This window comes from Lacerta agilis, chromosome 2 (assembly GCF_009819535.1).
Source record: "Lacerta agilis isolate rLacAgi1 chromosome 2, rLacAgi1.pri, whole genome shotgun sequence".
Lineage (NCBI taxonomy): Eukaryota > Metazoa > Chordata > Lepidosauria > Squamata > Lacertidae > Lacerta > Lacerta agilis.
In genome coordinates this window covers 90902832-90916280 of record NC_046313.1, presented here as the reverse complement: position 1 = coordinate 90916280, position 13449 = coordinate 90902832, and the positions used below count along the sequence as shown (strand labels likewise).

Here is a 13449-nt window from a genome sequence, read left to right as displayed (position 1 = left end):
TGGAAGGTACCTTTTATCATATGTGGTGGACATGCCCAAAGGTTAAGGCTTTCTGGGAGAAGATTTACAATGAACTCAAGAAGGTAATGAAAATTACCTTTAGTAAGAAACCAGAGGCCTGCCTTTTGAGCATGACCAATCATGAGATACCCAGTCAGGATAGAGTGTTTTTTATGTATGCCACAACATACACTTGCAAGAAACTGGAAAGGCGAAGAGATCCCGACAGTGGAAGAATGGCAGATGAAGCTAATGGATTTTATGGAACTCGCTGAACTGACCGCGAGACTCCGAGACCAGAGGGAGGAGAAGGTGCAACAGGATTGGAAGAAATTTAAGGACTATTTAAAAAATCGTGAAAAATTGGACATTTGAGCAGAATTAGCTTGGTGAATTGGCTTTAGCTAGTTGATGTTAGATAAAACTTATACAAGAAGTATTGTTATGAATGATTTAAATGTTTAAGAATGTTTTAGGATAGATTGTTTAAGTAATGAATTATTTTCGAATAATTAATGTCCTAAAGACTATTAAGAAGAGTGGTAATGTTAAGAAAAAAGATACAAAGTTACTAAAGTATATTGATTCTGAACGCAGTTGAGGGAGCGGGGGAAGTCCCCCCTTTTAAAGAAGATAGAAACTAGAATTGAATAAGGATAGTTTATTGTTCCTGTTTATGTAGGTAAGTTTTCTTTTATTCTTTGTGGTTTTTGTTTAAAGTGTTTATTATGTTTTTCTTTTTATTGTGTATTTGTGTATGTATTGTGTTTTTGTTGTTCAATGCGAAAATAATAAAATATCTTTTAAAAAAAGAAAAAGAAAGGCAGGTGAGCAACGCTGCCTTGTTTGCAACACTCCTCCACCTCTACTGACTATGCCTCTAAATACCATTTCCTGCGATCTCCCATGATGAGTTCCCTGAGAGTTGCCATTATGTCTTTATCATTACAAAATGATTGGCTATCCAATACAATGAATTTCAACTATGTTTTGCAAAACTTATAATGTCCATTTCTGCTAACTGGCACAAAGCCATCAGTTTTTAATTTTTTTGTAAACAAAACAAAACACCATGCTTAGTATCTTAGGATTCCACAGTGGTGTACATGAAAGATAAAGCCATGCAGTAATTACCGTATTTACTTGAGTCTAATGCACCACTGAATCTAATGTGCACCACAATTTTCAGAACCTTGAAACCAAAAAGTATTTGCTGGCGAGTGTAAATGTGCCATCGAATCTAATGCGCACCTTAATTTTGCAGCGTAATCTGGCCAAAAACAGTGAGCATTAGATTCGAGTAAATACAGTAATAAAACAGGTCACACCAACCAGCAGCCAGAATTGGGTAAGCAAGGTTAAGTCTTCTGTATTTGCCAAATGTATAGAGTAGCCGATGCTTTTCTCGGTGACACAGCAAACTGCAAGTGTGAGCAATCTGTTCACCTTTTCAATATGCGCTTGACTTTATGGTTGATCCTTTTACACATGTTTTGTTCAAAGAAATCTAACAAACAAATCCCCAAAGGTTCTGTAGCAAAATGGGGAAACAATAGATTAAAGAAGTACTACAAACCGTGTTGTTTTAAAAACGCAATAAATTAACCTCCAGAACTCATTCACCCAGAACATAATTGATGTCATCACCCCAGGAAATGTGGAATTATTATTATGGAGGGGGGGGGTGATTAGACTCAATGGAAGAGCTTAAAGAATATTCACTAGCTATTCCTCGCTGTATTTAATAATAGAGGATGAAATACATTATTAGTAATTATTGATATATATACTGTAGAACCATTACCTAGCTCAATCTCAATTACTCATTTCACTTAATATGGTCTATGCTTCCTAGGTTCATGTTGTAGTAACAGCTATCTGAGGCTCAAACTACACAATTGTTTAAAAATGCAAGTTGGCCCTGATCACTCCCCCCCTTCTTTTTCTGGAGTGGGGGGGGGGGCTGGGGGAGTGAAGATAGCTTCCTGCAGAGTGTGCTGAGAAGACAAGAGCTAATCTTCACTCACCAGCTACAATCTACAAAAAAGATCTACCCCCACCCTACAATTTGGCTTAAAATAAGTGTTCTTTGAAGGGGGGGAACCCTAACTGCAATGACAGAGAGGTGGTGTGGGTGGTCATAACTGGGAAGAGTTAACTTCTCTACTACCCCCCCCCCCACTGATTACAAAAAAATTGCCCCTTCCCCACTACAATTAGGTTTTAAAAAGGCAGTTTATAAGCTCCATTAGAAGGCTTTTTTCAAGCCTAATTGTTCTAGTTCATTTTGGGGGGGGGGTATCTTCCTAGAGCCTTGCAGGTAGGGAAGGAAGGAAGGCTAACTCTTCCGTCTGCAGCTGCACTCTACATTGATATCATTGCACCCCTCCCAACTAAATTTGCAAAACTTTTTTCACACCCAATTGATGGCAAGGAGCAGGGAAAGTGAGCGCACAGGTGTTTGTGTGTGGTTGCAGTATGCACGCACACTTTTCTCTCTTTTCCATGGAATTCATGATCACCCCATCCCAAGCACAGGTGGTCAAAAAAAAATCAGCAAAAATATGATCAGAAACAGTGTAAGACATGTTAACTATTAGAACCACACATTTTATACTACCGGTAACTCAAACAACTGTTGTAAAGCAGTGGTTGGTGCCCATGAACCCTATTAATTCTATAAAGTTTTACCTTTTGTTAGAGCTGAAGCTTAACATTAGCAGTAACACATAATCAGCTGAACTGGTGAACGTCAGTGAAACATTTCATTTACTGGTGCTGTAGAACCCATTATCCACTTCTGAGTGTTGCAGCCTTGCAGACTGAAGTAGTGGTGCTTTCTCACCTCAACCACGAAGTCAGTATTCAAGGTTACATTTAAAACAAAATAAGCAAGCGTCAAAAACTCATCCAAATTCTCAAGTCAAGGGATCTCCTTTATCCTTCCTATTAAGATCTAAATGACAAACCGAAAGCAATTCAAGACAGAAAATAAACCACCAGCAAAGCTAATTTCAAATAAGTCCATCTGTTAGAACATAAAGGAGGTCAAGGTTTATAAGCGAAGACCAGCAACATCTCCATTTCTCCAGAATTGAGCTGATCACATCACAAAAGGTCAGACAGAACTTGGAAAAGCATTGCTTATTACTTCAGTTTATTGGCTGTGGGATGCTTATGTATCCGTTTTAAAGCTCACCATCTCATCACACGACAACCCACTATTGTGAGAAAACTGTGGGGTTTTTAAAAAAACAAAAAAAACACCCAATATTCCATAGCACTATGTATAGTTGTACATTGGAAGTCGAACGGAATCCGTTCAACTTCCAAAACGTTCTGAAAAGAAGGCACGGCTTCTGATTGGCTGCAGGAAGCTCCTGCAGCCAATAGGAAGCCATGGAACCCACGTTGGGCGTTCGGGTTCCAAAGAACATTCGCAAACTTCCAGATTTGCGGCGTTCGGGAGCCAAAACGTTTGAGTCGCAAGGTGCTTGACTTCCAAGGTATGACTGTATTAAGAATCTTTGCCAGTCAGTGGTAATATTTTTCTTTTGTTCCCCTTCTGCTAAGACTCAACTGTGGATGGTAGTACAACTACTTCAAAATCTAGGCACACTGGATGTACTTCTTCACTGTGAGATAAACAACTACAGCTTTTTCTACCCACTCCCTCTTGTGTCCTTTCACCCAACCTTGAAAGAAGGTGAGGAGGAAATGCTGCTGAAATGAGGAGCAAAAGTTGCATATATCATTTTATTTCAATGGGCTTTAAGGATTTCTCATGAAGTCAATGGATCGTTGATTAATTTTGATTAGATTGTGATTAATTTTGATTAGATTTTGATTAATTTTGATTAGATTGGTCCTTCACAAATTAAACAATTTGGGCTAGCTGGCACATGTGTGTAGAGCAACAGACCAAGCGGGGACTATTTCTTTCTGCGTTGGGCTAACCTAGAGGCAGAGCAGCTTTGTCATTAATGAGGTGCTAACTGTTAAGGAATGCATGCCAGTGATTCATGATCAATTGTTTGTTTTTAAATAATTTTTATTTAATCTTGTAAAAGACAAGGCTACAAATCACAAACAACAAACACATGAGAGAAATCCCCAGAAAGTAATAAAAGTAAATAAACTACATAACTTATAAAACAAAGGTTGCTGTTCAGCCTGATTATTCTGTCTGTCCACAGTGTGTGGCACAGAGCCCCCCACCCCACCCCAAGTTACTGGTCAGTGATATTTGACATCAAGGCTTTTTGTTCTTAAAGAGTTCCATAAACTTCCATATGTTGTTGGTGTACTTGGGGCGTCTGTTCCCTCATTTACATATTTAATAGGCTAAAACCAGACCAGACCTTTTGGTATCTTTTAAATTTACCGGTAATAACAATGATCATGATGCTGCTGCTGCTGCAAACACATGCATTGCATTAGCTCTTCTGACATAGCTAAAATCCAGACTTTGTCATACCAGATTTCCACCGTGACTTTATCCATATACTACATGTATCTGGTGGTCAGTCTAGCTGCTATTAGAAAGTAGCAAATTTTGTACATTCCAAATTTTGACTACCAGCATATAAGACGACTGGGCGTATAAGACGACCCCCAACTTTTCCAGTTAAAATATAGAGTTTGAGATATACTCGACTGCAGATTCTCCACCCGGCGTATAAGACGACCCCCGACTTTTGAGAAGATTTTCCTGGATTAAAAAGTAGTTTTATACGCCAGAATATACAGTATCCTAGATTATCTATTGCAATCAGATATGGATTAGATAGCAAATGATATCTTATTTCAAAAATTTTGCATAGCAAACACGTAATCCATCTACTGGCCTAACATCATGTAAGGATATAGAAAATAGCAGTGGAACTGTTCTTCAGTACAGATGGTGACCATTTTGCATAGGGGTTCTGTTTCGCCCCCCCCCCATTGGCGGAGCACGCATAAGCATGCCCCACCCCACTACACCCTCTGATTCTGCCTTCCTCCATGTCCAAAAAGATCTGAGCATCAGTAATTGCGGGTCAGTTAGATGCGCCTAAAATGGTCGTCACCTGTATGGGTAAAACTGAAGCTGAAAATGCTGGTTGTTTAATCCTTCATGCTACTTTTGGAGCACAATCTGACAGAACAATCATTTGCATGTTTACTTAAAATAAAGTCCAATGGGGCTTATTCCCTGATAAATGTGTAACAGGATTGCAGTTTTCATTTGTTTTAGGAGTTTGATTTTAACTGCCTCATTTTTTTTATTATTACAAAGCTTTCAAAGGCAAGTGCTAGAAAAACAAAAGACTAAATACACAACCACCACCACTACTCACAAAGTTTTCTACAAGCTATATTTTATTATTGAAACTGACAATGAATTAATAACCTAAAATGTTTTTATCAATGCATAATTTGTAAAAAGTATTAATTAAAATTACCATCTGCAAGAGACAATATTATTCAAATTAAATCTCTTGTACCTCAAATGCTTGTGGCTCATTTTCTTGGCATCGTATTAGTCACTGTAAATTATGCATTTCATATCAAGGCTAATCTGATTAATAGGCTTGTATTACCAGCTATGACTAGTACAGTGTTATATGAATACTGGAAGGGACTTCACTGCTCTCAATAGATAATAAAACCTTATTTATGAAGACCTCATAAAACATTTTCATTATAGACTCCAGTAGCAATTTATATAGTCTAATTTGTGATGCATCTCTGAAGGGGAAGCTTGATTCCCAAAAGGGCAGGGAAATGAACTTGATTCCTGAAGGTACCAGAACACTGGAAATATATTCTACTTTTACTATGCAAGTTACTTAAACATTTAACTGTTCAATGTAACTTTGAAGCAGGTGAGTTAAGAAAACTGAACATTTTAGCTCACAGTACGTTTGTGAATTTCAAGCTAGTGATCTAATCCTACAGCTGAAGATCCCCCAGATGCTCTCTTCCTCACAAGTTATACATTTCACTCTTACAACTCCCAGACATGTATGTCTTGCTGTTAATGCTGAATTACGTAAGATCTGCTATTACATTATGTAATTGCCACTGAGCCATTCTTACGCATTTTGATTCATTATACCATCTTCTCTAAAGCTGAGTTGGCATATTAGAAGAACAACAGTTCTGCAAAGCTACTTCTATCCCAGTGAATTCAGAATCCTGAATAATACAGCTGGAATTGCCTTTGCAGCTTATTCTTAATCCTGAGAATTGTAATTATCCCATGACAACAAAAACAAGAGCTCAAATAAGCTTCTTAAAAATATGACCTCAAAAAGGCACAATTTATTGCATATTTTATTTGGAGGCATAAAGCCCTACAATAGATGGACAAAAACTTCCTCAAGAGTCCTTCCCGAGATCATGCTAGCCGAACAACTCAGCAGAATAGCATGGGCAGAGACCACCTTAGCTGTGACCCTACCTTGTAGGCTTTTTCCTCACCTGGCCTGGGTGGCTGAGGCCCTGACTCCAGCTACAAAAGTAGAGGTTGCTAAACAGACATTTGGGCTGTTTAGGGGTGTTACTTTTCTTTAGATCAGTATTTTGTATCTTTATTTTAGATCTCCTTATGAGTTATGTGGTAATTGTTTGCATACTGTTACATTTTTATTCATTGTTTCTTACTAATTTCGTTTTGTTTGCAATTTAGCAATTTTTTTACATGTTGTAATACATTCTTGTCAGGCAAAAACATCTAAGGAGGGTATGAAGCAAGGCTGGTTGGTCAGATAAAGAGGGCAGGCACCATAATGGTGACTTTCAGGAGCTAGTACCACTTCTTAGGAGTTGGGTAGGAGCAGCACATCCTCTTAATTGCAGTCAAAACAAAATAAAAAATAAAAAAAATCATTCCAGTAGCACCTTAGAGACCAACTAAGTTTGTTCTTGGTATGAGCTTTCGTGTGCATGCACACTTCTTCAGATACACTGAATTAAATTGCATGTTTCTCATGGCACAGTGTGGGGCAATTATAACAAAAGGTATATTTCAATATCCATTAATATCCTAGAAAGGTCCACAGAAAGGATGAAAGCAGGGTTCAACTGTCCCGCAACATAAAATCAGGGTTCTGAATCATTGCTTACATTGATGAAATGTGCACATGTACAAGTATCTCAGTTTGCATATTAGAAAGTGCCTCCACTATGAGCTACAGTTGCTCTTCAAACACTCCCAGGTATCTTGAGGATTTGGCAGGGAAGCTGGGTAAGACCGATGATGTGTCACTATCACACGTGTATTATTTCTCTCCAATTTCCCTCTTATGTCAAATCCACAAAATGGGCAGGGAAGGGAAAAACAAATATTGAGAGCTGCAGACAACTTCTTACACTCCCCAGAAGATCAAGATTTTAAAACCAAGGGAAAACATCTATCAATTGCCTGGTGTATGAGAGCATTAGAAATCCAGAGCTGCATATACAAAATAATGCCCTTACATTCTGTCTTAATTGATTTGTTTAAACTATTAATCTCTTGGTTATCTACTCACGATCTATTATGTGCTTTACTGAGAAGTATTCTTTGAAAGGTACAAAAATATGCCCATTTACTCTTCTTTGACAACCATACAAGTGGTATCAATAGGATGGTCAAAGGGAAATTAATTCATAATACTTTATATGTTCATACCCAGAAGAATTGGCTTGGACAAAACAGAACTTTGCTCTCAGTTACAGAAATTCATTCATTGTACTATAAATAACTTGAGCATTGTTGCTAAACCAAAATGTGATTTATTACTGGAGAGACATGAAAATATACTGCTCGTATTTACATAAGGAACAGTGCCTAATGAAAAACAAGATTAATATCCAATAGTAAAATGTGGCCTAAACATATGAATGTGTGCTTCAATCACAACCTTTCTCTAAAAATCTACTTAGACTGCATAGTGTGTAGGAAATTTGACTATTCCTCCTTACAATGAATTACAGTGCTTACTTTCAACAGAAAAAAATCTTGTAATTCTGTTTTAATTCATGTCAATATCAATAATTAATATTGTACCTTTATACAAGAATGCCAACTAGATTGTGAAGCAAACTTTGTATCACATGCACATACATATACATATACATACTGTATACATAAACACACAATTTGAAGGAAGAATGAATTTGAGGAAATATACAAATAGATTATGAGATTAACTATACAATTAGATTAAAGACTGCTGGTGTTCAGATGGTACAATCCTGCAGGAGTCCTATTTGGAATGGGTGGTCAAATCAAACTCCTGCAGCTAGCAGGATTGAATCCTCCTGATTTGGGGTGGGGAGAGACACAGCATTTGCTTCCCTCACCATCTGAAAGGCTGTTCCTACAGTGCCTGACAATAAGCAGGACGGTTAAACCAAGTTTTAAGTTTTTAGAGGCGTTATTCAAGTTTTCAGAATTTCTTTCTAATGCCTAGCTCCACACCATAAACCAAGTAGGTACATTCTCCAACACAGATTATTCTTAACAGTCAAACCAATGTGTGTGTAATCTTAGTGCTTTTTCACTCAGCTGCAGTTTCTCATTTTATAATACATTTCTAAAATTTGGCCCAGATCCCATTAATGATTTTCTGTTTTGAGAAGCCTTTTAATGTTTTAGAAAACAAATATCCCTTTTTCTCCTTGAAACTATTCTCATTCGAGATTTATAATAAATTTAGCCAGAAAATATGTGCAATACATGTTCAGAAACAGAACCAATAGCTTAAACCTAACTGTCATTAAAAAATAACTTGCAAAAAAGGCTTACATTCAAACATGATGGAACAGATACCATGAAATGCACCATACAGTCGAACTTCCAGTACAGCTAGAATGTGTTTGTCATATAAAAGCTCAGAGCTGTATTAGGATCTCTCTCGCAGCTTTCCAAGCAGTTCCCTCCTTCCTACATCTCAAGGGGCTTTCCCACTTATTGAAAATTGAGAAACGTTGTCTTTTCTTTTACCCTTTGCACTTTCAAGATGTTTATAATCTCACTCATAGCCTTCAAAATCCTTTGGGGGCAAGAACTGTTATGAGAACAATTAGAACAAACAGACAGAGCAAATTGGTGGCTAAAACAATGTGTGGAAGTGTATGAATAAGGTCTCATTTTGCCCTTGTCACTACAGAGAAGCACTTAGGCTTGCTGAAGCTCCCAGGTGTAACTACTTGCAACAACTATAGCCCTTCCCTTCATTTTGCTCATTCAGTGAACGAAGCCACAGACAAAAGTTAGGCACAGCAGGGAACCTGAATGGCATCAGTAAAGGTGCAAGTATAGCAAGCAACTCTCTATCAAACAGGGGGTGAAATGTGAGTGAAAGTCTGCTCACACAATGTTGGAGAACCACCCACAGGGATGAAATATGTCATCCCAAATCAGACCATTTGTTCATGTAGCTCAGTACTGTTCACACCAACCGGCAGTGACTCTCCAGGGTTTCAGGCAGCTGTCTTTCCCAGTTCTACCTGGAGATGTCAAGGACCGAACCTGGAACCCTTCATAAGCAAAGCATGTGCTTCTACTGTCCTCCTCGTATTTATATATCGCCAACTTCATGTTGATGAAGAGTTTGCTATTGGAAACCTCAAGTCCCATGACTTGATGGATGTGGACACTGAGGCATTGCAGCATGAGTTCAAACAGAGCTCAGACCCCCCAGTGACACAATGGCTTGGTGCATCTTCCTGTTAACCAGAAGGGTGGTTGTTCGAGCCCAACCAGGGGTTGTTGTGGGCACTGCAGGGGGTTGGATTAGATGACTCTTGGAGTCTCTTCCAACTCTACAATTCTATGATTATATGAACTGCTGGAACTGAGCTGCTTTTTATAAGCACGGTACATCATCTCCATCTATTTTAAGTGGTTGCCGGATTGTTGTCCTTCATATGAATGCAGTTTATATATGTGGCTTTTCATAACTTGAGTTCAGCTTTCAAAGTCTGAGAAGGTGTATTTCATATCCCTTCACTGTACGATGCACAGTAGTTTAATGCGCAATGCAGTGTTTTTAGCAGCTCTGAAAGGTTTCGTTTTTATACCTTTGTTATTTGTTGAAGACCTCATGCAACGTTAAACAAATCATCTGGAGACAGCTTTCTAAGACCTTCTTAATGAAATTCAGTGGTTCCTTACTAGCAACAGAGGAGGAATCTGTTTTAATTGTATTTATACTTCATATTTGGTGGTTTCAACCTGATCAACCTTTGCTTACTTCAGTCCACTTCTTCCATTGAGCACTGGCTTATATCTGAGCCTTTTTCTTAGCTGATTTCTCTCCCCGCCCCAAAAAAGTAAACAATATGCAAAATTATATGCAAAGATATGGTTAATACATGTGATAGAGTCAATCTCCATGTGGTACTGTATTTCTGCCGAATAGTTTTACATTATAGATACACAACTTTTTTACACAATGATATTCATTGCTGTATGTATTGGTTTATGTGCTGATTAAATCAGGAAACTTGAGAATGTATATGTATGTAATATGATAGGGGGTGAGCAGGGGAGTGGCACCCTCCTTCCCTTTGGGTGGGTCTCCCTCATGGATCTTGGCAAGCTGATCTCTGCACAAAAGCTCAGCTGGATAGGGTTGCTGCTGGGCCACAGCACCCCAGCTTGCCTAGGGGGCTCATCAGATTGACCTATGCTAGTGGACCTGGCAACTGGGCAGGACTGGAACATCAGCCAACTGTAGTGCTGCTCAATGGCAGGATCCCTGCTCTATGCCGCACTACTCTTACTGCTCCAAAACCAAAATAAAGTTGCTCCTTGAGTGGACTATTGCTTCTAGACCCTACACCTTGAGTGTACTAAATTCCACCCAGCTCCTTATTCTGTATGCTTTTTAGAAACATCATACATTAAATTCAACAGTGAAGGATACTCCAATTTTGCTCATGGTTAAGAATTCTCAAAATGGATAGACTGAGCCACCGTTGAGCTGTGCAGAAATCATTTTGTAATAGTGAAAGCCTTTGCCAAACTTTTAAGCAATTTTGTTGCTGCTGTACGACTTGGGTATCTATGCTGATTTGTCTGCTTGTTTGCATTGGGTGTCATATTTTAAATATACATTCTTATTTATTCAATATATCGGTATTCATTTTAATGAATGCATCTAGGTTTATCACAACCACATATTTTTCTTTGTGACTTTTAGGGAATGGCCCTCCTTCTTTTGAATGTCTGTGTTTGCAAGCTGCATGTAATAACCAACACAGGAAAATGAAGTTGTTTTTATACTCCATTAATGTTCCAAATTTATAATGTACTTATTTTTAATGGACTGAAAAGTTTAGCTTTACTGTTGCAACATTTTATTTTGAAAGGAATGATTCAGTTGCAGCTCTAATTTAGAAATTATAGATAAACATATATCCTCACCTCCAAGGCAGCCAACAAAGAAAAGCAGGAACATCTGTTTCCATAGTAACAACATCTTCAGCTGCCAAAAGTTGGAAGTTCTTGTCCAGCCTCAAATGAACAGTACACTTAAGTCTTCCACACAGAACCTTTAATCTGTTAAAACAACATGAATACACAAATAATTTAATTATAGGATTCACCACATGAAAAGCAAGTTACCTGTCACATGAACTTTTTAATGGAAGGAAGATTGACGCTCCCTCACGGCCATAAAAAAATTATTCACTCTTCAATTCAGGCTCGGTAAAAAAAAAAAAAAAAAAACACTATACTTAGAATTAGAGAATTATACTCTGTGCCAGCTAGCAATCAAGTAATCTTATTTCTTTGGGAGTGCTGTTCTTGCTGTAGTTTCAATAAGCAGAGTTGGTGTGTTCCAAAATCTACTTTATTTTGCGAATGTCGAAGGACCATCTGAGAGGAGTCTCATCTTAAATGTGGGAAATGGGGAAATGGTAGACATAGAGTCTATTCCAGGCAGTTCCAACTGGACCCAGAAGGAGTTCAAACAAGACCCAAAGGTGCATGCAGAAGGTACCAGGTTCAATCCCTGGAATCCCCAGGTTGGTCTGGGAAGGTCCCCTGCCTGAAAGACTGGAAAGCCTCTGCCAGTCAATGTAGGCAATAACTGAGCTAGATGGATTAATGGCTCTAACTTAGTATAAAGGTTATTTCCTATTATCCTAACATAATATTCTATTAATTACTATATCTGCACCGGAATTTCAGTGACCTGGATAGCATCTCTGACTACAAAAGGAAAATAATCTAGATGTGTATGCAAATTCATTCTCAAATTTAGAAATATGAATGAATGAATAATTGCCATAAAGCAATACCTTCAAGCAATGGTTCAGTCAAACAAATACCAGAATTTTAAAGTGCACACACTAATCCCATCAAGAGACCTACTCAAGCTTTCCTAAACCTTAGACTGAACTCCACAGAGAAATCACATGCTTTACAACTACAGCTCCTTCACAGATAATAGCCACAGCTCTTTCATCCATAGGCACATGGTAGATTTCCTCAGTGTTCATATGTATTTGTGGGTTTTCTGGCTAATGTGCCTAATATATTTGACACTTCCATGACTTTCATTGCATTACAAAAAATACCAATATGAGATTTTAAATATGTATGTATATGTATGTACTGGACGCCTGTGGGCTGAAGAGAAATAAATGTGTGGACTGATAAGTCCCAACAGTTCTCACTGTCTTTCACATCTTTGAATCCACTACAAACTGATGCTTTTGTGCATTGGAAATCTCAACAGTCATATAAACTTCTCAGTGAAAGTCTTTAAACAAAGGGGAAAGTCACATCCAGGGTAAAATGCAGAGAGCATTGTTAGTGTTAATTGAACTCAAATGTTGGGGTTTAAAAGGGGTGAATGTGGAGATTTGCTAAGGCTTTAAGGCAGCACTCCCCTGATGCAGAATTCTTGCATCTTATCTTAGAAAAAGAGCCACAATGTGAAGTTGAGTTGGAGTATTAATAATCTCGCCATTTAAACTCAGTCAGGTACAGCACTTTTGCATTTTTTTTAAAAAAGCTTGTATTGCTGTTCCATTTGTACAACAGAGTCTGCTCTATAATACCTTAGAGGGGAACAAAAATTTCATCATTATTCAATTACTCGTTGAAGAAACAGGAGTATTATCACCATGACACAGAGGTCACAAGTGCACGAAGAGATTATATTACAAAAGTAATGAAAAATTATGTTTCCAATTATATTCCGGCATGATTATTCAGCTCGTGAAAATATAGGTGTTTGCCTCAGACTATTCATTGTTACTGTTTGAGGTCTCTGAACTTTTCAAAGTGAAATATATTTCATATATTCTATAAAGCAGATTACTAGCTTTTAAAATGCAGAAAATAAATGTCTTGGGATTCTCCCCTAGCATTTGTCTCAACATCAAATTGTGCAGCAATTACACAATATATACTAGGACATTTACTAAAATTTACATGGGTTAAAATCTTTAACCAATATC

The 13449-nt window shown here is 37.9% G+C and overlaps 1 protein-coding gene across 1 annotated transcript in view; it reads right to left on the bottom strand.

Annotated features, from left to right (window-relative positions):
- The window catches only part of CNTN3 (contactin 3), a 167930-nt gene that overhangs the window by 118122 nt on the left and 36359 nt on the right, over window positions 1–13449 (bottom strand). Inside the window, exon 2 of the mRNA XM_033141204.1 lies at window positions 11402–11536. Within this exon, the coding sequence (XP_032997095.1) occupies window positions 11402–11456 (55 nt within the window). The 5' untranslated portion in view covers window positions 11457–11536. The remainder of the gene's footprint in view (window positions 1–11401; window positions 11537–13449) is intronic.